At 45.9% G+C, this 22,755-nt stretch overlaps 2 protein-coding genes and 1 long non-coding RNA gene across 8 annotated transcripts in view; 1 reads left to right on the forward strand and 2 right to left on the reverse strand.

Moving 5' to 3' along the window:
- Positions 1-3,720: 3,720 nt before the first annotated feature.
- Positions 3,721-8,055, reverse strand: FAAP24 (FA core complex associated protein 24). The gene is made up of 4 exons (XM_006167985.3): positions 7,520-8,055; positions 7,250-7,389; positions 6,799-6,951; positions 3,721-4,144 (listed from the first exon to the last, which is right to left on the reverse strand). The coding sequence occupies exons 1-4, from the start codon at positions 7,620-7,622 to the stop codon at positions 3,896-3,898; spliced, it is 645 nt and encodes a 214-aa protein (XP_006168047.1). The 5' UTR covers positions 7,623-8,055; the 3' UTR covers positions 3,721-3,895.
- A 105-nt stretch (positions 8,056-8,160) lies between these two features.
- Positions 8,161-22,755, forward strand: part of CEP89 (centrosomal protein 89) — an 88,306-nt gene continuing 73,711 nt past the window's right edge. For 3 of the 5 annotated variants that reach the window (XM_014584006.2, XM_014584007.2, XM_014584008.2), the window contains exons 1-5: positions 8,161-8,338; positions 10,540-10,646; positions 15,332-15,490; positions 18,985-19,225; positions 22,516-22,621. In XM_014584006.2, coding sequence (XP_014439492.1) covers positions 8,303-8,338; positions 10,540-10,646; positions 15,332-15,490; positions 18,985-19,225; positions 22,516-22,621 — 649 coding nt within the window. In that variant the 5' untranslated portion in view covers positions 8,161-8,302. The remainder of the gene's footprint in view (positions 8,339-10,539; positions 10,647-15,331; positions 15,491-18,984; positions 19,226-22,515; positions 22,622-22,755) is intronic. The other 2 variants (XM_006167983.3, XM_014584005.2) reach the window with 2 other exon arrangements.
- The window catches only part of LOC102493548 (uncharacterized), a 23,843-nt gene continuing 20,230 nt past the window's right edge, over positions 19,143-22,755 (reverse strand). For both annotated transcript variants that reach the window (XR_001369706.1, XR_001369705.1), the window contains exons 2-3: positions 22,485-22,606; positions 19,143-19,220 (exon numbers count right to left, since the gene is read on the reverse strand). This is a non-coding gene — a long non-coding RNA (uncharacterized LOC102493548). The remainder of the gene's footprint in view (positions 19,221-22,484; positions 22,607-22,755) is intronic.

Raw genomic sequence — 22,755 nt, forward strand, 5'->3', positions numbered from 1 at the left:
CGGCTTTTCTTTTTTTTAAGGTTTCTTTTTTGCCACCGGGCGCTTGTGCTCGCCAGAGATAGAGGCAAAGTGAGAAATCATCCCCCAGGAGGGATGCCCATGCCGTAATCCCTTCTCCTCCATTGTCCTCCTGGGATGTTGGGCACATATACACTCGTGCCAGGCGTGATTTTCTAGCTGCCATGTCCAGTACTCCAACCATGGTCAGCCATGTGGGAACCCAGCACTTTAACCACCAAGGCACCTGCGGGTCCGAAAAAAATGGCTGTTTTGAATGGCTACCATTATGACTTTCGGGCATGATCAGAGTCAAACTGGAGTTATTTATATTGGTACTGTTATGTTTCCAGGTTTGGGTAGTAATCATTCCTTAACCCGCAGTGCAGATGGCTCCTGAATTAAGGCAGGTCAGAGGACTGTAATGGTAGAATTGAACTAGCCTGACTAAACACTGTTCCAAAAAGCTGCTTCCTAATAGGAATTCATTCACTGAAAGCGACAGGATTTTACTATTATTTCTACATGAGTACTACTTCCAAATGAGGTCCAGTGCCAAATTTTCTGACGTACACACTTTAAGAACAGATTTTCTTCTAGCTCGAGGTCATTTAAGAGTTGCTAACACAGTGGCAGTGTTAGATAAAGATGCTATCTACAAGGTAGATAATATACTGTTTGATACTCAAAACATTTTCCATTTTGTTTAAAGTAGAAAGTACTTAATTATATATTTTAAGAGTCTTAGGTGACGAGTACTTTTACATTTTATAAGGTAAACATGTACACGATTCGAGTTTAAAGCTGTTTGACTTTTTAAAATGACGTTCTGATTTTTTTCTTGTTCTACGTTGGATGACACAGTGATAGGAAGACTCACTGTTGACATAGTATAAGTTATATAGCTTAGAAATATAACTGATCTAATTTTGAGAATTAACAAGAATTTATATGTTTTCTATTGTGCAATACCTTACAGGAAGCAACGACCTTTGGGAAAGTGTATCCACTGCTCCTAGGCCATGTTTGTTTAAGTATTTAAATAAACACATATACCTGAGTTAATATTTCACTTTTATTTCACTTTAATTCCTTCTTTCAAAGGACTTCTACCCTAATGCACAGTGTTTTTATTGTGTTTGGTGTTTGAACATTACTAACATTTGACAAAGCAGGGTTTAAAAGGCTTTCAGGTTATCTTAGTATCTTTTAAAACATATGGCATCTTTAACTGTGTTTGCAATTTTTTCTGTTATTTCTTCCATGAGAGAGACAAAGAGAGAAAGGCAGGCACCCTCAACAGGATCCTTTCACCATGATCCATCCCTAGCCTCAGCTGCTAGCTGGGCCTTGGATCTGGGGGTGCAAGCCTTGAATGCACTAGTTTTTCAGGACTCAAACCCAGGACCTTCTCATGAAGTTCCAGTTGTGTTACCACTGTGCCACCACCTGGGCCCCCAGGGTCCCCCCCCCTTTTTAACATTTTTATTTGTTTTTAGTTTTTCGCTATAGGGTGCATGTGCTCACTGGAGAGAGACAGGGAAAATAAGAAGTCACCCCCCCCCGCCCCAGGGGAGATGGCTTCACTGCAATCCCTTCTCCTCCATTCTCCTCTTGGGATTTTGGGCATGCATGCAAATGTGCTCAGCATGTTTTTAAGCTGCAGAGTCGGCCATGTAGGATCCAGCACCTTAATCATGTCACCTGCTGGCTCTGGTCCGTTTTTTTAATTCATGAGAGAGGATTCATATGAGAGACAGAGAGATAGGTGCCCTCAACAGGGTCTCCTCACACCATCATCTTCCCACAGCTCTACAGGTTGTCAAGCTCTTGGGCAGCCACACACCCAGCCTGTCTTCAGGTCAACTCAGGATCCAAGCCTTCAGTTGACAATGACTTCTACCACTGCAGTCAGTCCTGTCTGCATCATCACAACTGGGCCATCTTTTTTTTTTTTTTTTTTTTTTAAGAGGTTTTTTGCTTTGGGGTGTGTGCGCTCACTGGAGAGACAGACAGAGAGGGAAAGTGAGAAATCACCTCCCGGGGATGGCCACACTGCAATTCCTTCTCCTTCATTATCCTCCTGTGATCTTGAGCACACATGCACACGTGCCCAGGGTGTTTCAAGTCACTGCGTCTGGTACTAGAACCGCAGCCAGCCTGTAGGAATCCAGGAATGCAAGTGCTATGCCATCCACTGGCCCCAAGTTTGGGCCATTTTTCTTCATTTTTAAATTTGCTTCAGGGCACATCAGCTCAAAGTGGGGAGGAAAAGTGAGAAATAACCCCCAAAGGGGATGATTATATCACAATCCCTTTTCCATTCTTTTTTTTAAAGAGATTTTTGCTTGAGGGTGTGTGTGCTGGATGGTGGGGGGAGAACAGGGAGACAAAGACACAGAGGGAGTGAGAAATCACTGCCCTCCAGAGGGGATAGCCACACTGCAATCCCTTCTCCATTCTCCCCCCAGCATCTTGGGCATATATGCACATGTGCCCAGCATGATTTTGAAGCCACCAGTTCTGGGACTTGAACCGTGGTCGGCCATGTGGGAGTCCAATGACGTAACTGCTATGCCATCTGCTGTCCCTCCTTTTGGGATTTTGGGCATGCACGCACACACCTGGCAAGCCATGCATTCAGCCAAGTGGAATCTAGCACTTTAACCACCATGCTACCAACTGGCCTGGGGTGTACTTACTTATTTTTTTCCTAATGTTTTGTGTATTTTATTCATGGTACTGCATGCACATGCAAAAGAGAAGCAACCTCAACAGGGTTTTGTTATGGTGTGATCTCCTTTCCCCAACTCTCCGTCTCCTCAGGATCTTGGGCTTGCCTATTTCCAGGCTGACCTGAGGATCTGAACCAATGGGTCGGCCTTGTGACTTCAGCCCTGCAGTTCAGCCTGCACTGTCAGGCTGGGCTTGTATTTGTTTTTTTGAATGGGCAATGGTCCTTTCTGATCCCTAACCCTTGGCTCCTCTTACTGGATGCAGCTGTCCTATCGTTTCTTGTGTAGCTTCCCATTGTTGGGACATAGCTAAATAAACACGGTCTTTTTTTCTTCTAATATGTAACACGTAACCTCAGACTCCAGGCTTTGTGCTCAGAAACATGTCGAGTGATTATAAACAAACGGTAGGGCTACAAAAATAAAGGGGAGGAAAGAATGAACAAAGGCATGAAGGAAGGAACTGGTGTACAATTGTTTATTTACATTGGCAGCAGCCCTCAAAGCATAAGCATGGGAAGACGGACCTGAAAAACAACAGCCCTGACACCAGGAACAAGGCTTAGGAGACACAGTGCTTCATTGTAGTTGTGGTTCCTTGGGATGGTCACATCCCCCACCTCAAACCGGAGAAGACCTTTCCATGATAGATTCGGATGAAGGTCACACACTAGAATCTGCCCCAACTGGCATTTTGCTGATTCTCTTGGAAAACCCCCATTGGCTCTTTTCATCTTAGCGGGATGAAGGCTGCACCCCTGCAGCCCACATGCTTACATGCCAGGACCCCAACAGCAAGACAGGATAATTCACAGGCTCCATGTGGCCTGGCCTCATCTTTCTGTAGTCACTGTGAGCTTTTTTTCCTTGGTTTTTAATTTGCCAGAGAGAGAGAAAAAGTATTCCCCAAACAGTGCAAGGACATGCCGCAATCCTTTCTCCTCCATTTCTCCACTCTGCTGGGATCTGGAACACACAGACACATGCACCCAGTATGTTCTTCAAGCTGCCAGGGCCAGGACTGGAAAGGCAGAGTTGGCCATGTGGGATCTGGCTGCCTTAACCACCATACCATGGAGCCAGCCCTTGGTTTTGAAATCTGAAAATAAGATCCTATAGATCGTGGTCTAAAGGCAAAAACACAGTAGACATGAGGCCAGCCATCACCTAGACTGTGTGAAGAAGGCATGGATTTGCTGGGCTACCACGTGGCCGACAACCGGCTCAAGTTCTTGGATGGAAGCATTACTCAGTTGCTGGATACTTGGAAACTTCTGAAGCAAAAGGGGAGCTTTAACTTTTCCAACTCCTGGGATCTGCTGCACAGTTCGAAGAAGGAATGGCTCAGAGAGCAGAGCCCGTTTCTTCCTGATAAATGGATTCTTACTAGGCTCTTTGGTTTGCTCTTGAACCTGAACAAGAAATTAAAGAAGACATGAGCGCCCCCTAAAGGACTGGTGATGTTCTTACAATTGTTTTCTGGAAATTTACAATAGTTCTTGCCATTTAGTTCAGCCTGATGTATAGGTACAAATGTTTCCATATACCGAACATCATTTTTAAAGACATCGGTAAAATTGCTGAGAGATGAGCCACATAGTCACACAAAGGGACAAAAATCACTAATGTACAAAAGCTTGAGTTTTCAGAATGTTCAGGATAAAACTAATGAAAAACATACTCTGAAGAATTCAGACATTTTGCTATTCTCCATTATGAAATGTTTCAGTCGCATGGGGTTAAATGATAGATACACCTGAACCAGACCTGCTTCATAATATAAGACCCTCAGGAAGCTTGCCTACAGAAGGAGAAACCCAGTATTTGGTTAGTGGTGTTCCTAACAAGACAGATAACATTATTTCTTTTTTTTTTTTTTTGGAGAGGTTTTTGCTATAGGGCACGTGTGCTTGCCAGACAGACAGAGAGAGACAGAGAGACAGAAAGCGAGAAATCACCCCCCAGGGGGGATGGCCACGCCGCAATCCCTTCTCCTCCGTTCTCCTCTCAGGATCTTGGGCACGCACGCACGCACCCACAGGCCCCCGGCGTGAGTTTAAGCCACCGGGTCCGGGACTTGAACTGCGGTCGACTACGTGGAAGTCCAGCGACATAGCCATTACGTTAACTGCTGGTCCCAGATAACATTATTTCAAATATTAGGAAATTAGGAAGAGTGAAGCAGGGACGTGGAGGAGAGGGCCACACAGGACTGCTGGAAATTTTAGTTTGGTTCTTGTCCTAGCTGCACATCAGAAGGGAAGATTTAATTTTTCCTCTTTTCTTTCTTTGAATTTGACCAGAGAGGGACAGAGAGAGAGAGAGAGAGAGATAAAGTGAGAAAGGAAGCCACCAGATCCAGGACTCGAACTGTAGTCGTCCATGTGGGAGTCCATCACCCTTAACCACCACACCACCTGCCGGACCCAAGAAGGGGAGAGTTTTTAAGAGAGATTTTTGCTATAGGGTGCATGCACTCGCCAAAGAGAGACAGAAGGACAAAAAGTGAGAAATCATCCCCCCAGGGGCAATGGCCACCACAGCAATCCCTTCTCCCCTGTTCTCCTTTCAGGAATCTGGGCATGCATGCACATGTGCAGGTCCAGGACTCAAACCATGGTCGGCCGTGTGGGAGTCCAGTGATCTAACCTTCATGCCATCTGCCATAAAAACAACACACACAGGGGCCAGCAAGTGCCAGGGCAGTTAAGGGCACTGGAATCCAACATGGCTGACTGTGGTTCTAGTCCCGGACCTGGCAGCGTGTTTTCTCACTTTTCTTTTCTCTCTCTCTCTGGTCAAATTAAAAAATAATAATAACAAATGAAATTAAATAAATAAATAAAAACACAGACAAAATTCATGTTCAAGTCCTACCTACCCTATGTTCTGATTGTTAATTGGCTGGAGGTAAGGTTCATGTATTACTATTTTTTATTAAAGAATTACTTTATTTAACTTTATTTATTTATTTTTAAATTGACCAGAGAGGGACAGAGTGAGAGAGAGGGAAAGTGAGAACGCAAGTCGCCAGGTTTAGGACTCAAACTGGGGTTGGCCTTAACCACCAGGCCACCTGCCAGTCCCTGCATTACTATTATTATTATTATTATTATATTTATGTTTTAGTTTGCTATATGGTGCATGAACTGGCCAGAGAAAGACAGTGAAAGAGGGAGAAAGAGAAAGAAAGAGAAATCACTCCCCAAGGGATGGCTATGCTATAATCCCTTCTATTCTCCTCTTGGAATTTTTCTTCTTTTTCTTTTTTAAGGCTTTTGTCATAGGGTGTTGTGTGCTTGCCAGATGACAGTGAGAGGGAAAGTGAGAAATCACTCCCCTGGGGGAATGGCTACCCACAATCTGTTCTCCTCTGTTCTCCTCTTAGGACTTTTTGCACGGGCACACACACGTCCAGAGTGATTTTGAGTCGTCAAGTCCTAGGCTCCAACCACGGTCAATCATGCACCTTAACCACCACTCATCTGTTGGCCTATCTTCTAGGAATCTGGGGCATGCACGTACACATGCCCTGTATGGTTTTCAAGCTGCAGGGTCTGGAACTCAGACCATGTGGCTGACCATGTGGGATCCAACTGGCCCATGTTTTACTACTTCTATAAGTTCTCCAGAAATTCTCACGTACAATCAAGTTGAAAAATCAGTGAGGAGCATGCAGAACCAGCATTTCATTTTCCTTTTTTTTTTGTAAATAAACATTATAAACACAGAAGTGCTGATGTTGAACAAAAGTTAAAACAGCTGCTAGCTGACAATTTCGCCAGCCTAAGTGCAGGAAAATGACCAAGTCTTTATAACGTAGGGGTCTAAAATCAGATCTCCAATTGGTTCTCTTTGACACACTTGCCTACAAGGGGTAGCAAGCTCAGCTGGCTACAAAGGTATGGATTTTCATCAAAAAAAGTATTTATAAATCAACACAAAAAATGACATTGCTTAGATTATGAGTTGCAACTATAGCAAGGACAGCTATTAGAATAAGGATCCATCAAAGTCAGGTGAGTCTGCACAGGGCTACCATGAAGGGGTAGGAATCGGTACTTACCAACTGGACAATGAGGCAGGATGCTTCCATCTGGCTGGCCACTGGAAGCAACACCATCCCCAGGTCTAGCACAGTAAACTTCTGGATGGCTGAGAAGTACTGCTCACTCATTCGTGTTTTTTCAACTACTACAATTCCTTGAAGGTTATTGGACTTGAAAGAAAAAGAAAACAACAGTAAACCATTTAATAATAAAAGTCTTTTTAAGGTTGAGAAAGGGCATGCCAATGGTTTTATTATAAATGATTCCAAGGAATGGAGGGAGAGGAGAATACAAGGCAATGTTCAGTTGCTTTAATTTAGCACTTACATTTCTTTTTTAAAAGAACTACTTATGTAATTATATTTGTCATAATTATTCAATTTGAGCAGAGAGGGATAGTGAGAAAGCAAGCTGCCAGGTCTGGGACTGGGAAGAGTCCAGTGCCTTAACCACCATGCCAGCACTTACATTTCTAACCCGAACAAGCCTCTTTCTGTAACCACTTCCTGCCACCAAATCAGCTTCGGTGATATAAAGAATGCAGGATCTGTTCGACAGGTAAAAATCGACTGGTGTCAGGCCATCCTCAAAAACGAGCTTAACTTTCCCTTAAAATACAGACAAGAAAATGAGTTTTGTGAGCTTTGGATGTAAAGGCGGCAACAGGCAGACTTTTCCTTTCTTTGTTTCTTAATCTGTGGGGTTGGGAAAGGCTGCTGCAGAGGGTAGCCTCCTGACCTTGCAACTCCTGCGCCAGCTGCGACCCCCGCCATTTCTCACTGGCCACAACATGGCCCAAAGGCACGTGCACCGGGCCTGTGCAAGGGGTGTTCCTTTCCATCGGCGGTTTGGACCAAACCAGGGAAGCGCACGCCGGTACTTGGGCAGGCTCTCGCGGACGCCGCCCTACATTCGAACCCGGGCTTCTTTGGCTGGATCCAGTCTCCCGAGTTTTCTTTCAAGGACTGAATCGCTTGCCGAAGTCTAAGAGCCAGAAGATTCCTGTCGTCGAGGCTGCGTCTCTCATTTTCGTCACCTGCCTAGCCCCTGCCAGCCCTGCTCAGTTCGCGCCGTTGGTCCTTAACACCAGCCTGGTAGAGACAGTCCACCTCTGCTCCAGGTTCCGGTGGTCAGTGCTGGCCGTCGCGCCATTTCCGGGCCCACACTCGCCTCGCTGGCCCAGCGTTTCATCCGGCCCGCTCTCCGCCCCTCCAAGCGCGGGATAGGTTGTGGGGTCGGCGATGGGCACCTGAGTTGACCAATCAAAAAGCCGACAGCGTGAGCCGTTTCCGCATTGGTGAGTATTTGAATGGGACCGACTGGTTGCCAAGAGCGACGGGTGTAAAAGTAACCTCGGCGCTGATTGGTCGAGGGGAAAACAGAGCCAAAGGCAGTGGTGGATGTTTTGAAGGCCTTGAATAGTGTCTGGGGCTCGGCGGGGGGGGGGAAGACCGGCTTTACCCCGCCGTGGTGAGATTTGCTCCTCAGTCGCCCCTGGCCTGTCCACCTCCCGCAGCAAAGATGCTCCTGGGACTCCGGGGCCGCAGGAACCAGTTCGTAAGTAGATCCTTGCCGGCTTGTCGTAGGCCTCGAGGGCCCGGGGTGAGGGGTTGGGGCGGGTTTGGGACTTGGTTTGAGAATGAGACAAGGCAGCTGCACAAGAGGAAGTGGTTATCAGCTCGAGAAGTACTGAATTTTCGTGTTCCCCAGGGCTGGCCGCAGGGGGATAGGAATCACTCCGTCTCCCCTGCAGACGTCTACCTGCCACGAACCTGCTCCACTGCTGGCTGTCCCGAGTAGGGGGGTCATTCTTGATCCCGCCCTCGGCCACTCACCCCTACACTCCATCAGTGGGTCTTACTAAAACTCTCTGCACGCCCTCCCCTCCGGCCGAAGTGTCCACCTGGACTACTGCAGCAGCTCTGCCCTTCCCCTAGGTCTGTTCTCCGTGCAGCAGCCAAAGGGAGTCTTTTAAAATGCAAATCTGACCAAGCCACTGCCCAGCCGCGGGAGAACTTGGGGTCCCTCCCCACCTCCCAGTCTCCATCCAGCCACGCTGGCCTTCATTCAGGCCTTCACCTTTTCTTCTCCTGCTGCATAGAATTCTCCCTTCAGGTCTTCCCGTGGCTACTCTGTCACTCTGCTAATACTCCCAGTCCCAGTCTCTGACCACCCCTCCTGTGTTTCCTGCTCACTTCCTCTAGCACCTTGACTCCCCACAATCCATTGACATCTTGTCCCTACCCTTTTCATCTATTGATCATACCCGTTTTCTTTTTTCCTTTGTGCGAGAGAGACAGACAGCGCGAGGTAAGTCTCACTGACAGGATCATAATCTTTCCACCCTGCCTCCCAATTAGCCAGGACCACAGGTGCAGGCAGCCATGCCCAGCATGTTCAGGTTGGTAGGGGAACTGAACTTGGGCCCCCAGTGCAGCTTCCAGCCTTTCAAATGGTGATGCTCACATCTGTATTGATCATACCCGTTTTCTTTTTTCCTTTGTGCGAGAGAGACACACAGACAGCGCGAGGTAAGTCTCACTGACAGGATCATAATCTTTCCACCCTGCCTCCCAATTAGCCAGGACCACAGGTGCAGGCAGCCATGCCCAGCATGTTCAGGTTGGTAGGGGAACTGAACTTGGGCCCCCAGTGCAGCTTCCAGCCTTTCAAATGGTGATGCTCACATCTGTGGTTACAGAGACTGGAGCTGATCCTCCCAACTTTTAACTGTTTGATTCCTCTTATCCTCACTGCCATCTTTTCCAACTTTAATTCCACTGACCCTCAACCCCTTTTGCTCCTGTCTCTCTTGTCATACTTGCCCGGAAAACCCCCAACCCTCCTCTCATGTGATTCTCCATAAATTGAATACTTCAAGTGCAGAAAAAGCATCATGATAAGGGCTCCTGAACTCTGTTATTTATTTATTTATTTTTAATTGTCAGGGACCGGGACCAGCAGTTAGCATAATGGCTATGTCGCTGGATTCCCATGTAGTTGACCGCGGTTCGAGTCCCGGACCTCATGGCTTAAACTCACGCCGGGCGGGTGTGTGCGTGTGTGCCCAAGATCCCGAGAGGAGAATGGAGGAGAAGGGATTGTGGCATGGCCATCCCCCCTGGGGAGTGATTTCTCACTTTCTGTCTCTCTCTTTCTGGCCAGTGCACACGCCCTATAGCAAAAATATCTCCAAAAAAAAATTGTCAGAGGGCACATGTGTTCTGTTAGAGACAGAGGGGAAGACCGAAGGGGGTGGGGGGAAGAAAGCACCCTTAGTGAGGTGTGGTTATACTCCAGACCCTTTTCCGTTTCTCTATCCTGCCTGGATTTTCGGCACACAAGCCTGGTGTTTTTCTAGCCCCAGGGTCAGGATTCAAACCAAAAAAAGTTAGTTGCCTACTTTGGGGAAGTTGCCCTGCACTGCAGGGGGAGTCACCTAAGACATCACTTAGGTGAGAGACAGAGCTGTGAGACACTGAGGGGCTCTGGTGACTCTGGGGGTAGGTGAGGAAGCCACTTGAGTAGAGAAGAATGAGAAGGCGCCAGGGTAGGCAACAATGGTGATGTTCTCAGGGTGGGTGAGCTTGCCTGGCTGGATAGGGAGTGGAGGGGAGGGGTGGAATAGGACCCTTGGCGGGGCTGGATTCCTGGGCAGCCAGGTATTCCCCCCACCCCACCCCCACCCCAAAGCCTGGGAGAGGGGTGGTGATGACGTGACCTATCTCAGTGACCTCTACTGGATTTCATTTGTGCAGAAACACATCATCCCTGGCCTTCTCCCTGCGGCCAGCATCGCTCCGAAACCAGCTGTGCCCCGCACGCCTCCTCCCCGCAGCCCCAACCCCTCTCCAGAGAGACCCAGGTGAGACTCAAATGGGCAGGTGCTGAGGTCACCTCAGTGCTCAGCTGACAGGTACGGTGTCCCGGAGCTGTTCAAACAAACCGGAGAACCACAGTAGAGCAGTTAGAATCATGTCCTTGGAAATATTTATCATGGTCCCATAATGAGGTACTCAATGTGATTTTTCTGGTAGATGCTGGATTTACTTGGGATTATCCCTTTCAAATATGTGGAGTTGCCATATTTCATGATTGAATGCAGGTAGTGCAAGGGGACTTCAGTAAATTTGTGGGAAAATGGAATTGGAGCTGTGTGGGCTTTTTTTGTTTTTTTTTTTTTTTTTGGTGCAAAAATATTTTGAAATCCATGCATAGTTTTTTTTTATAATATACATTTTTCATGAATGGTTGAAGACCTCTTAAATTTTTTAAAATAAAAAGCATTAAAGTCTGACTGTTCAGGTTAATAGCACATTAAAGGTAATTTTGATTTGTGCACAGTTTTTGTTTTTGTTTTGTTTTAAACACAAAAGTCTACCTCTTAAAAAAAAATGGCATAATGGCTACATCACTAGACTCCCATGTAGTCAACTGTGGTTCTAGCCCTGGACCTGGCGGCTTAAACTCATGCAAGGCGTGTGTGCGTGCGTGCCCAAGATCCCAAGAGGAGAATGGAGGAGAAGGGATTGCGGCGTGGCCATCCCCCGCCCCCCCCCTGGGGGGATGATTTCTTGCTTTCTGTCTCTCTGTGTCTTTCTGGCAAGCACACGCGTCTCTCTCCAAGAAAAAAAAAATGACTTTGTGGGAAGGAAGGAAGGAAGGAGGGAAGGAAGGAGGAAAGGAAGGAAGGAAGGAAGGAAGATAGGAAGATGTTCACTGTCAGCCTGATTCCCCATCCTGCACTGCTCTGAATAGCTGACTGTCTTATTTCTGTGTAGCCTGAGAGACCCCTTCCTGTACCCTCTAAGGTACTAGATGCAGGAGAATGTCAGACTATTTTTTTTTTTTTAGAGAGATTTTTGCTATAGGGTATATGCACTCGCCAGAGAGACAGAGAGATAGCAAAAAATCACCCCCTGGGGAGATGGCCACACCTCAATCCCTTCTCCATTCTCCTCTAGGGATTTTGGGCACGCACTCATACGTGCCTGTCGTGAGTTTTAAGCCACCAGGTCTGGGACTCAAACCATGGTCAACTATGTGGGAGTTCAGCAATGTAACCATTATGCCATCTACTGGTCCCCAGAATTTTTTTTTTTAATTTTATTTACTTTATTTATTTTAATTTGACCAGAAAGGGACTGAGTGAGAGTGAGAGAGAAAGACTATGAGAGAGCAAGCTGCCAGGCCTGGGACTCGAACCACAGTCAGCCATGTGGGAGTCCAGAGTCCAGTGCCCTTAACCACCATGCCACCTGCCGGCCCCCCTCCCCAGACTTTTTTTTTTTTTGAGTTTTTTTTTTTTCACTGTAGGGCGTATGCACTCGCCAGACAGAGAGAGACAGAGAGACAGAAATCACCCCCCAGGGGGGATGGTCACGCCGCAATCCCTTCTCCTCCGTTCTCCTCTCGGGATCTTGGGCACGCACGCACGCACATGCGCCTGGTGTGAGTTTTAAGCCACCGGGTCCAGGACGCGAACCGCGGTCGACTACGTGGGAGTCCAGCGACATAGCCATTACGCTAACTGCTGGTTCCCTACCCCAGACTTTTTTTAATTGCTGGAAGGCATGTGTGCTCACCAGAGGCAGAAAGCACCCCCAGGGGGCATGTATAATTCCTACTCCATTTTTCCATCCTGTCGGGATTTGGAGCATGTACACATACCTGCCTAACATGTTTTACAAACCATGGGGGCTGGGATTCAGACCAAGATTCTAGTCAATCATTTTCCCTTGGCCACTAGGCTAAAGTGCTGGCCTAGAGAATATTTTTAATCCATAAAATTTATTCATTTGGTTACTAGCAGTGCATGAGAACTAATTTCATACAAGGATGGCACCTTCTTTTTTTTTTCATGGTTGTTTATTTATTTCTTCCATGAGAGCGACAGTCACCTTCAAACAGTGTCTTCATACCTCAGCCCACCCCAGCTAGCCCAGATCACAGGTGCACACGTACCCCAGGCATGTACAGGGATGCCCTGGGATGTGAACTCAGGACCTTCTCACGTGAGTCCAATTGCATTACCGCTGCACCACCGTCCGGCCTGGCGCCTTCTTTTTAGTGGCCTTTGATACTAGATTGTCATATGCCTCTTGATAAAAAACACTGTGAAATATTTCTAGTGTTTGTTTTTCCCTTCAGTGCAAGCTGGATAACAAGAATAGCCACTTAGTAATGTTTGTTTTGTGCCAAGTACTCTGCTAAGTACTTAAAGTAACTGAAATAATCAGTTTCTCTTTTCAAGATTTTTGGCATAGGGTGTGTTAACTTGCTGGAGAGAGCCAGTGAGATGGAAAGTGAGAGATCACTTCCCAGGAGGGATGACCTCACTGCAGTCCCTTCTCCTTCATTAATTTTGGGCATGCATGTACATATACCCAGCATAATTTTCAAGCTGCCAGGTTCAGGACTCGAACTGTGGTCAGCCCTGTGGGAGCCCAGCACCTTAACCACAGTGCCACCTGCTGGCCCTCTAGTTATTTCTTAGGAAGTACTGCTTCATTTCATTTTTTTTTCAACAACCCTGTAAGCAAGGCCTGTTGTTTTTGATTGGGGCCACAGGTTCTCGCAGTGCATTCTCCAGAGACAGAGAGAACCCCCCAATGTGACATGGTCATGCCATAATCCCTTCTCTTCCATTTCTTCATCCTGTCAGAATTTTGGTTACACATGCCTAGAGTATTTTTCTGGCCACCAGGATCTGGGATTCAAGCCATGGTTAGCCCTACTAGACACCAGGGCTGGCCCGAGTATTGGACATTTTTATATTTCTCTAAATCTTCATGGTCTTTATTTTTGGGGTGCAGATACATTACTTGAAAGTTTGTTCTTCCTAGTCTTGCTTTTGTGATTTGTTAGGTGAGCTCTGTAGCCGTACTCCACTAGGGCTCACTACTGAGGTCAGCCCTTTCTGAGGCCTGAACTCGATGTGCAGTGAATGAATTTTTCCAGTCTGTCTGGTGGGAACAGGTGCTGGCCCCAGCCCCGTGGAAGCACCTGGTACTGCTCCTCTAACCCTTTTGGATGGTTATTTCTCCAACCTCTGACGATTCCTCGCCGAGGAGTGCTCTCCTGAACACGGGGTGGGGGGGGGGGTTTCTGCACATCTCTGGGGTTCCCGGTGCACTCTCACCTTTCTTGTACTCTGTCCGAGGAGTGCTCTCCTGAGCGGTGGGGGGGGGGGCTTCTGCACATCTCTGGGGTTCCCGGTGCACTCTCACCTTTCTTGTACTCTGTCTTGCACATTTTTTTTTCTGCCATGATGTCCCTGGACACTCAGCTCCTTCCGCACACTCCAGGAGTGTACCTGACTCCACTGTGGTTCCTCCTCCCTGTGCTGTGACCTAAATATGGCCCAGGCAGGGCCAGCAGGTGGCATAGCGGTTACATTACTGGACTCCCACGTGGCTGACTGCGGTTTAGGTCCTGGACCTGGTGGCTTGAAAATCACGCCTGATGCCTGTGCGTCCAAGATCCTAGGAGGAGAGCGGAGAAGAAGGGATTGCTGCTTGGCCATCCACTACTGGGGGCTGATTTCTTACGTTTCCTCTCCCTGTCTCTGTCTCTCTCGCTCTCTCTTATTATGCAGAGCACACACATCCTACCTCTCTCTCTCTATGCCAAGTACACACACCCTAAGGCAAAAATCTCTTAAAAAGGAAAAAAAAAAAAAAGGTCCAGGCTGTGAGCTGGAGCAGTCTGTTTTGTTTTCTTTCATTTTGCTTTTTAAGGTAGGAGGGTAAATCTATTACTCTTATCTTTCCTATAATATATTTTTGAATACTTTACAAATATTTTTTAATGCTCTTTTTAATTTCTTTCTCTCTCTGTTTTTTCTAATCTGATCTTTCATTTTAATAAGAAAACTGCTTGAATAGAGGCTTTCAGGAGCCCAGCTTTGGTGGTGCAGATGGTCGTGTACTGATCTGTAGAGCTGGAAGCCACACGGCCATCCTGAGTCGACCTGAAACACACCAGGTGCACACCCAGGATCCTGACTAGCTGAGTGACTGAGGGAGGGGGTCACAGTGTGAGGACACCCTGTGGAAGGTATCTCTGTCTCTTTGACATGTGCATATGTGTGCTCTCCTGTGCATGCTGTCTCATGAAGGAAAAAAGAATAAAGGCTTTCAGGTCTGACGTCCTGAATTAGAGGTTGGTTTTACCTCCTATTGGCTAGAAAATTTTTACAAGTCATTTAATTTTTTTTTTTTTTTAATTTGACACAGAAAGACACAGAGAGGGGAGGAGGAGTGAGAAAGCAAGCCTCCAGGTCTGGGGCTTGAACCATGTCAGCCATGTGGGAGTGTCCAGTGCCTTAACCACCACACCACCTGCTGGTCCCCAAGTCATTTAATTTCTATGAAAAAGGGGATGACAGTATCTCTTCGTACTATTGGGACATAGTAGACCATGGACCCGTAGTCAGTAAATGCTCAGTAAATATTGTACAACAAAAGGAACCCTTGGTCAATTCATGTGTTATGTTTTCAGCTTGAACATTCATGTCTCTTTGTCTCCGCGGGATGTGTTTGTCTGTAGGTCTGCCTTGGCTGCAGCCATTCTGGCGACAACGTTGACTGGGCAGACCGTGGCCATTCCTCAGCCTCGCCAGAGATCCCGGTCAGAGAGTGACATAAGCTGCGTTGAAAAGGACAGTTTCATTGAGCCCTATGCCACCACCATGGCCCTGAGACTTCGGTAGGAATCATCTCGCTAGCTCTGCTTCCCCTTCGGGCAGCTCAGCATGTCTTTATGTGTGTACTCAGGTGCATGTGTTTATGGCTACAGTCTTTTTCTTTTAAATTATTTTATTTAATTTTATTCATCATTAGTATTTGTTTTTCCATTCTACTAGAGAGACTGAGAGAGGGAAAGTGAGAAAGCAAGCAAGGCACCAGGTCTGGGACTCGAACCGCAGTTGGCCATGTGTGAGTCCAGCGCCTTAACCAGCATGCCACCTCTCGGCCCCTATGACTAGAGTTTTATTGTCAGGTTTCTCAAGGGACACTGTCCAGGGGTATTAATTGCTCTAGGATCAGAATTTTCTTCAGAGTGACTCTTATTAAATGTGGCAGCACAGAGCCGATGAATTCAGTATTGCTTTCGGCCGTTAGCAGGATTCTCTGTGCTACGACCCAAATAGCGAGAACTGTCACTCATATATCTGTCCTCTGAACAGGCGTGCTCATTGTATCTTTCTCGGCACCTGGAGTACATGTTTCCTTCTTCACCATCTTTTTCACTTGAGCTGGGTTTGAGCTGATACCAGGCTAGGAGGTCAGGAAGTTTTCCTTCTGAGGAAGAGAGAGTTGAGGGGAGAGCTTAGGCATAGACAGAAGTCAGCTAGGAATAGCTGAAGGTTGGGAGTGGGGCTGGGGTAAGCTTTGCAGCCTGGGAAGAAGGAACACATGTGAGCAACTGAAGGAAGATGTCTGTGTCCGTGAGGACTGCAGTGAGGTAGTGACAAGGTTTACGAAGGTTCGATAATTGAGCTGGGATTGTACAGCCAGCATTTGCAGAGTCTGATTCAGCCCAGCTCTATCCATTTCTGAAGCTCACCTTTCTGACTCCGCTGTATGACTTCCTAAGAACATACACAAAGGGATTTCAGGAAGTATGTGGAAAAATGGAAATTAAGTACAAGTTTATCTTGGTGCAAAAAATACTGAAATCTATGCATAGTTCAATAGGGTTATGCTCATACCATTTGTCTCAGCCATTTACAGAATGGTGACTTGTTTTATAGGACTAATTCTAAACACAAAAATGGTTATTCACACACAGATGTTCATCACCGAGTTATTTATCACAGTGAAAATGAGAGAAAACCCCTTCTACACAAGGTGATTGATTGACTAAATTGATATCTATTTGATTCCTATATTAAACAATTTTTAAAAATTAATTCCTTATTGATTATTATTATTTTTTTAACTTTGCTCTGGGGCACATGTGCTCACCAGTAGAGACAGAGAGAGAGAGAGAGAGAGAGAGAGGGAAAGTAAGAACGCAAGCCACTAGGTTGGGGCTTGAACCATGGTCAGCCAAGTGGGAGTCCAGTGTCTACCATGCCAGCAGGTCATTCTTGATTCCTACTTGGCAGGGTGGTTAAGGCGCTGGACACTCACGTGGCTGATCACAGTTTGAGTCCTGGACCTGGTGGCTTGCTTTCTCACTTTTCCACACTCTCTATCTCTGTCTCTCTCTAGTCAAATTAAAATAAATGAGTGAATAAATAAAACTAAATAAATAATTATTTTTTTAAGAAAAGTTTATTATAGAGGCCAGCAGATACAGAGTGGTCATGTCACTGGACTCCCACATGGCCGACTGCAGTTCGAGTCCCAGACCTAGTGGCTTGAAAATCATGGAGGACACATGTGCATGCATGCCCAAGATCCCTGCAGGAGGAGGGATTGCGGCATGGCTGTGTGATGATTTCTTACTTTCCCTCTCATTGCCTCTGTCTCTTTCTGGCAAATGCAAGCGTCCTATGGCAAAAACCTCTGAAAACTACAAGAAGTTGGGGCCAGCAGGTGGCATGGTAATTAAGGCTCTGGACTCCCACATGGCCAATGATGGTTCAGGTCCCAGATCTGGTGGCTTGCTTTTTCACTTTCTCTTTTTCTCTCTCTCTCTGGTGAGCATATGTGCCCCATAGCAAATTAAAAAAAGAAAAATTAATAAAATGAAATAAATAATAATTTTTTAAAATATAAGAATTTTACTATAAATACATACTTATTTTATTTACATTATAAATATATACTTATTAAATGTATCTTATTGTTAGGATGCTATACAGTTGTACACCAATTAGGTGTAAATAAAAAATACATAACTTATTGATAAAGCAAATTGTGTGTTTATATGGTGACAAATGTAAAAACTGAAGAAAATAAAAGGAAATGGTGAGAGTCTACAAAGAGATGGGATAATGAATGGTTTAATCTTTTGGCTGCATTTGACATTACAAATATTAAGTCATTGAAAAAGTCATGACGTATTTTCCTATGCAAAAATTGCAACATGACTTTTGTAATGACCCAATACATTTATTTTGTAATGTATTAAATACTTCTGTGGGAGGCTTGGGGGTGGTACATTTAATACATGTGTATCCTTTCAATGTCAGGCGTTAAGTGGCAGTTTTTTTATTTGGTAGTTTTCTTTTTTTTTTTTTTTTTGAGAGATTTTCACTGTAGGGCGCGTGCGCTCGCCAGACAGACAGAGAGAGACATAGAGACAGAAAGCGAGAAATCACCCCCCAGGGGGGATGGTCACGCCGCAATCCCTTCTCCTCCATTCTCCTCTCGGGATCTTGGGCACGCACGCACACGCGCCCGGCGTGAGTTTTAAGCCACCGGGTCCGGGACACGAACCGCGGTCGACTACGTGGGAGTCCAGCGACATAGCCATTACACTAACTGCTGGTTCCCTATTTGGTAGTTTTCTGACCATCTGAGTTTTATTTGTTGCATCATAAGCCACCTAACATCTTTCAGGTTAAAAATACTAAATTTGAATAAAGATATCACAAAATGAATTAAATCCCAATTAAAATTAGCTTTGGGGAGGGAACACAGTTCTACTCAGTTAAGGCACATATTTTTATAGACCATTGATTAGTTTATTTTTAACACCCGTCATGCCATGAATTCATAGGGAATAGGTTCCAGTAGCTCAGGCTCCTTTCCATTGGTTCTCACAAAGTGTGCTTCTCTGGGTGGAGCAGGCTGGCCTTAGTTGAACCTAGGTAACCTTCTCTTTGGCTTCCTTCTTTTTCTGGTCATTTCCTTCACACATTTTAGGAAGCTCTCTCTGCTCTTAGAATGCTTAATATTCTCAATATGCACATTAATCCTCTTGGCAAGAATCTTGCCCTTAACTTGTTTGTTTACAACAATGCCAACAGCATGCTGGGTAACAGTGTAGACTCTTCCAGTTTTGCCATGGTAGCATCTGTGGGGCATTCCTCTTTGAACAGTACCCATTCCCCTGATGTCTACAATATCGCCTTTCCTATAGATTCCCATATATGTTGCCAAAGGAACAACTCCGTGTTTTCTAAAAGGCCTAGGGAACATATATCAGGTGCCTCTCCCCTGTCTCTTTGTCATCTTGGTTAATTACTGGAAGATGGCAGTTCTGGCCAAAAGGAAGCTATTTTACTCTTTACTCTTCTAATCCAGATCAAATTGGCAGAGTGAGACGGGAAGGAGGACTTCTTTACCATCCTTTGAAACGTTGGGCTATGGGGAAGAAGAGGATGCTGAAACGCAGACGTCATCCAGCTCTGAGAACTTGGGGGATGTCAGTGTCCAGAAAGAAGAGGGAGGTCGCAGTGATGCCGAGTACACTGTGCCACACAGAGATCAGGTGATCTTCATGTTCCTGAGTTTCTTCTTGATAGTCACCTTGATGTTAACTACGGTAAATCGAGAAATCATGTAGAGTGCCTTAGTAAAGATTTTCTTTTCTCCATTCTGCCTTCATAGCTATTGCTTTGCGGCTTTTAAAATATTTCCAGCCTCGGGACCGGCAGGTAGCGTAATGGCTATGTTGCTGAACTCCCATGTAGTTGACTGTGGTTCGAGTCCTGGACCCAGTGGCTTAAAATTAGGCCGGGGGCATGTGTGCGTACCCAAGATCCCGAGAGGAGAATGGAGGAGAAGGGATTGCGGTGTGGCCATCCCCCCGGGAGGGTGATTTCTCGCTTTCTGTCTCTCTGTCTCTCTCTGTCTTTCTGGCAAGCGCACGCGCCCTATAGCAAAAACCTTTCCAAAAAAAACATCGTCACGTCTCTCGACAGTAGCTGACATCCTTTGAGTGCTCACCATGTATACATCTCTGGTAGCTCTTACGTCCGTTTATCTTCGCTGCCCTTCTGCTAGCTCTTTGAGGGCATCCATTCCTTGCCCTGTCAGACATGGGGAACCAAGGTACAGAGAGGCCGAAGGAGCACACTTCTTCTCCACGGCCAGGTGGCCTACGATTCTTGGTTTTTGAACTATGCTCCCAGGCTTTGGAAACTGGACAGCGCCACTTCTTTCGGGACAAATGATAGCGCCATACTCTCTTTTTCCCTTCTCTCTGTCTCTTTTTAATTGTTTTTATCATCTCCATACTTTGTGTTAATCACAGTGTTTAGAGACTTAGCATAAAGCTATATTTATATTGATGATATTAATATTGGTTTCATTGACTGTATTAGATTACATTTGTTTGTTTGTTTTGCTATAGAGAGTGGAGAAGAGGGGATTGCAGCATGGCCGTCCCTCTTGGGGGGTGATTTCTTGCTTTTTTGTCTCTCTGTTTCTCTCTATCTTTCTGGCAAGCACACATGCCCTATAGCAAAAACCTCTCAAAAAATAAAAAATTCCTTTCTGTGACAAATTGTACATGAATACCCATTCAAAAGCCCTCTCTGGAGCCCTATCCTTCTGATGCCAGTCATCCTCCTGTCTTCAGGAGCAATCTCCTTATTTATTTATTCTTTTAAATCTAAGCTAGTGTCCTACCCAGCAAGAGGATGAAGCATATGCCAAGAGCGGTAGACAGAAGAGATGCTTTTTGCTCTGTTAATGTTGGTGGCTAGTGGGGCCAGACCTTTCTTCCTTGCCTCCCTTCAATGCCCAACCAAATTTTGTTTTAGTTACCAAAGGGAATTTTCACAAGCAAAATGTTATGGAATAATTTTGAAATTTTAAAATAAAGATAACATTTTTAGTAGGCTTACTTTTGCCTACATTAAATACACACAAAATTATATGAATTGTAAGTGCACAACTCAATAAATTTTCACAAAAGTATCCACCACCCAGATTTTCTTTCTTTTTTTTTTTTTTTCCACCAGAGGATGTGTGTTTTTGCCAGAGAGAGAGAGAGACAGAGAGGGAGAAGAGAAAGCACCCTCCAGGGGTAATGGTCATGCCATAATCCCCTCTTCATTTCTCCCTCCTTTAGAGATTTTGGATACACATACAGACATACACACCCCCGGCGTGTGCCACCACTCAGATTCTGAAAGAATAAAAGAACATTACTAGTACCTTCAAGCCCCCCTCCTTTTCTCAGTCACCACTTCCCCCAGAGTTAACCACCGTCCCAACTCTGAGATCAGATCTCTAAAAATAATCTCACCCAACCTTCATGGTGCAGTTGGCAGCCTACCAGACTGTGGAGCTGGAAGCCATGTGCCAACCAGGATTTGAATTTCTGTCCAGATTGGCCGGAAAACATGTGGGGCCTGTGCAAGTGCCCAGGATCCTGGCTGGCTGGAGGGCGGAAGGAAGGGGATGGCAGCAGGACTGAGCCCTGGGGATGGTGTTTTTCTCCCCACCCCTTCATGTGTTGTACATGTACTATGTTATGAATTTAAAAAGAAAACTTGAATTATTTTTGCCTATTGTGAAAATCATGAGAATTTAATCATAAAGTATATATTCTTTGGCATTATGGGGAGTCTTCTGTTACTGTGTGTAGCAGTAATTGGTTCCTTCTCTGCTGTGTGTTGAGTGATATAACTTTGCCATTCAGTTATTTACTCATTTTGCTGTTGGTGGATATTGGGTAGTTTCCAGTTTGGGGCTCATAGGAATGGTGCTTCTGTGAACGTTGGTAGCTGTGCCCTTTGATGTATGTGTGTGTATTTCTGGGGGGGTACACCGAGGAGCGGTACACGGATGATCACAGAGCGTATGTACCATCTGCTTTAGTGTTAGTGGGTACTACTGGACAGTTTGCTTTGTAGGGTATCTTCATGGTACTATTTGAGTCTTCCTCTTGCTTTCATGTTTCCTTGAAAATAGTGAGTAGCTTAGTATATCCGTGACAAGGTGAGCGAGACAGTTTGTTCTTAAGCAAGAGGACATTTCTGTTTTCTTCCCCAAATGGTGAGTGGATTAGGGGAACTGTCTTCTCCTCTTGACCTAGGTTACCTGGGGTCATGTACACAGACCTTGCTGGTCTTAGTGGCCTTAGTGCTGGTTCTGAAATGCCACTTGCCAGTGGCCACCACCATCTCCTTGTCAGCTTTGGAGACAGCTCTTCCATTTTTCACAGTGCAGCACAGCTAAGCCAAGCTGACCCCCACAGAAAGAACCAGGATAGCATAAGAGAAGCCAATCCAGAGAGTGCCCTGCACGAACTACCCTATGGACACGCTTCTCTGTGCTTCCCCTTGGGCATCCTCTGTCCCCATCACCTAGAGCTTTGCCAGTGGGAACATCTCCTTCTTGTCAGGTGATGTCACATTCTTGACCCATAGCTCTCTAGGGGTCAGCTCTGTGGCCCTGCCACCATTCATGTTGCCACAGTGGAGGGGAGGGTTCCATTCCATCAGGAAACATTTATGGTGACCTCACACAGTGTCAGTACTGGAGGAGGTGGTATTGTGCAGAGAGGGTCCATGGCAGCCCCTGACCTGGTTTGTCCCTGGCAGGAGTGAGGAAGGGAAGCTACCCAGACAGCACAGCTCTGATAGGGAGCTGCCCAGGGCCTAAGCACAGTTCAGATGGCCTTGGCTTTGCAGCTGGGCTTTCCTGAGGGCCCAGAGGTCTTACCCTGCTGTGACCCTTTTGCATCTCATGAAGGAAAGCAGCTTAGTTGCTTGGGAAGGGAGCAGCAGCGGGGGAGGTATGAAATAAGACATTCGAATTTGTTAGGGGACTTGTAAACAGGTAGCATTTACCGTGTACTTGTTCCTTTGTCTTTGGTAACAGAAGGTGCAGTCGCCACATGGGGTGAACAGTGAAGATGGCAGAACTGTTTCTGAGCAAGATGGATTTCTAAGCTCACCTCTTACACCACAGCCTGTACAACAAAAAGGTAAAAAACAAACAGTTTATAAAAAACATAAGCATCTTTGGGAAATAATGATAGGGTTTTGTTTTCATTTCTGTTTTTTAATTACCAGAGGGCATATATGCACTTGCCAGAAAGAAGAGAGACAGAAAAGTGGG

Source organism: Tupaia chinensis, unplaced genomic scaffold, assembly GCF_000334495.1.
Source record: "Tupaia chinensis unplaced genomic scaffold, TupChi_1.0 Scaffold145396_1, whole genome shotgun sequence".
Taxonomy (NCBI): Eukaryota; Metazoa; Chordata; class Mammalia; order Scandentia; family Tupaiidae; genus Tupaia; species Tupaia belangeri.

Coding starts and splice junctions, on each gene's coding strand:
- FAAP24 (XM_006167985.3), bottom strand. CDS start 7,622: ATGGAAAGGAACACCCCTTGCACAGGCCCGGTGCACGTGCCTTTGGGC. Junction 7,390..7,519: donor GCTGGCGCAGGAGTTGCAAG/GTCAGGAGGCTA, acceptor CTGTATTTTAAG/GGAAAGTTAAGCTCGTTTTT. Junction 4,145..6,798: donor CCTGCCTCATTGTCCAGTTG/GTAAGTACCGAT, acceptor TTTCTTGTTCAG/GTTCAAGAGCAAACCAAAGA.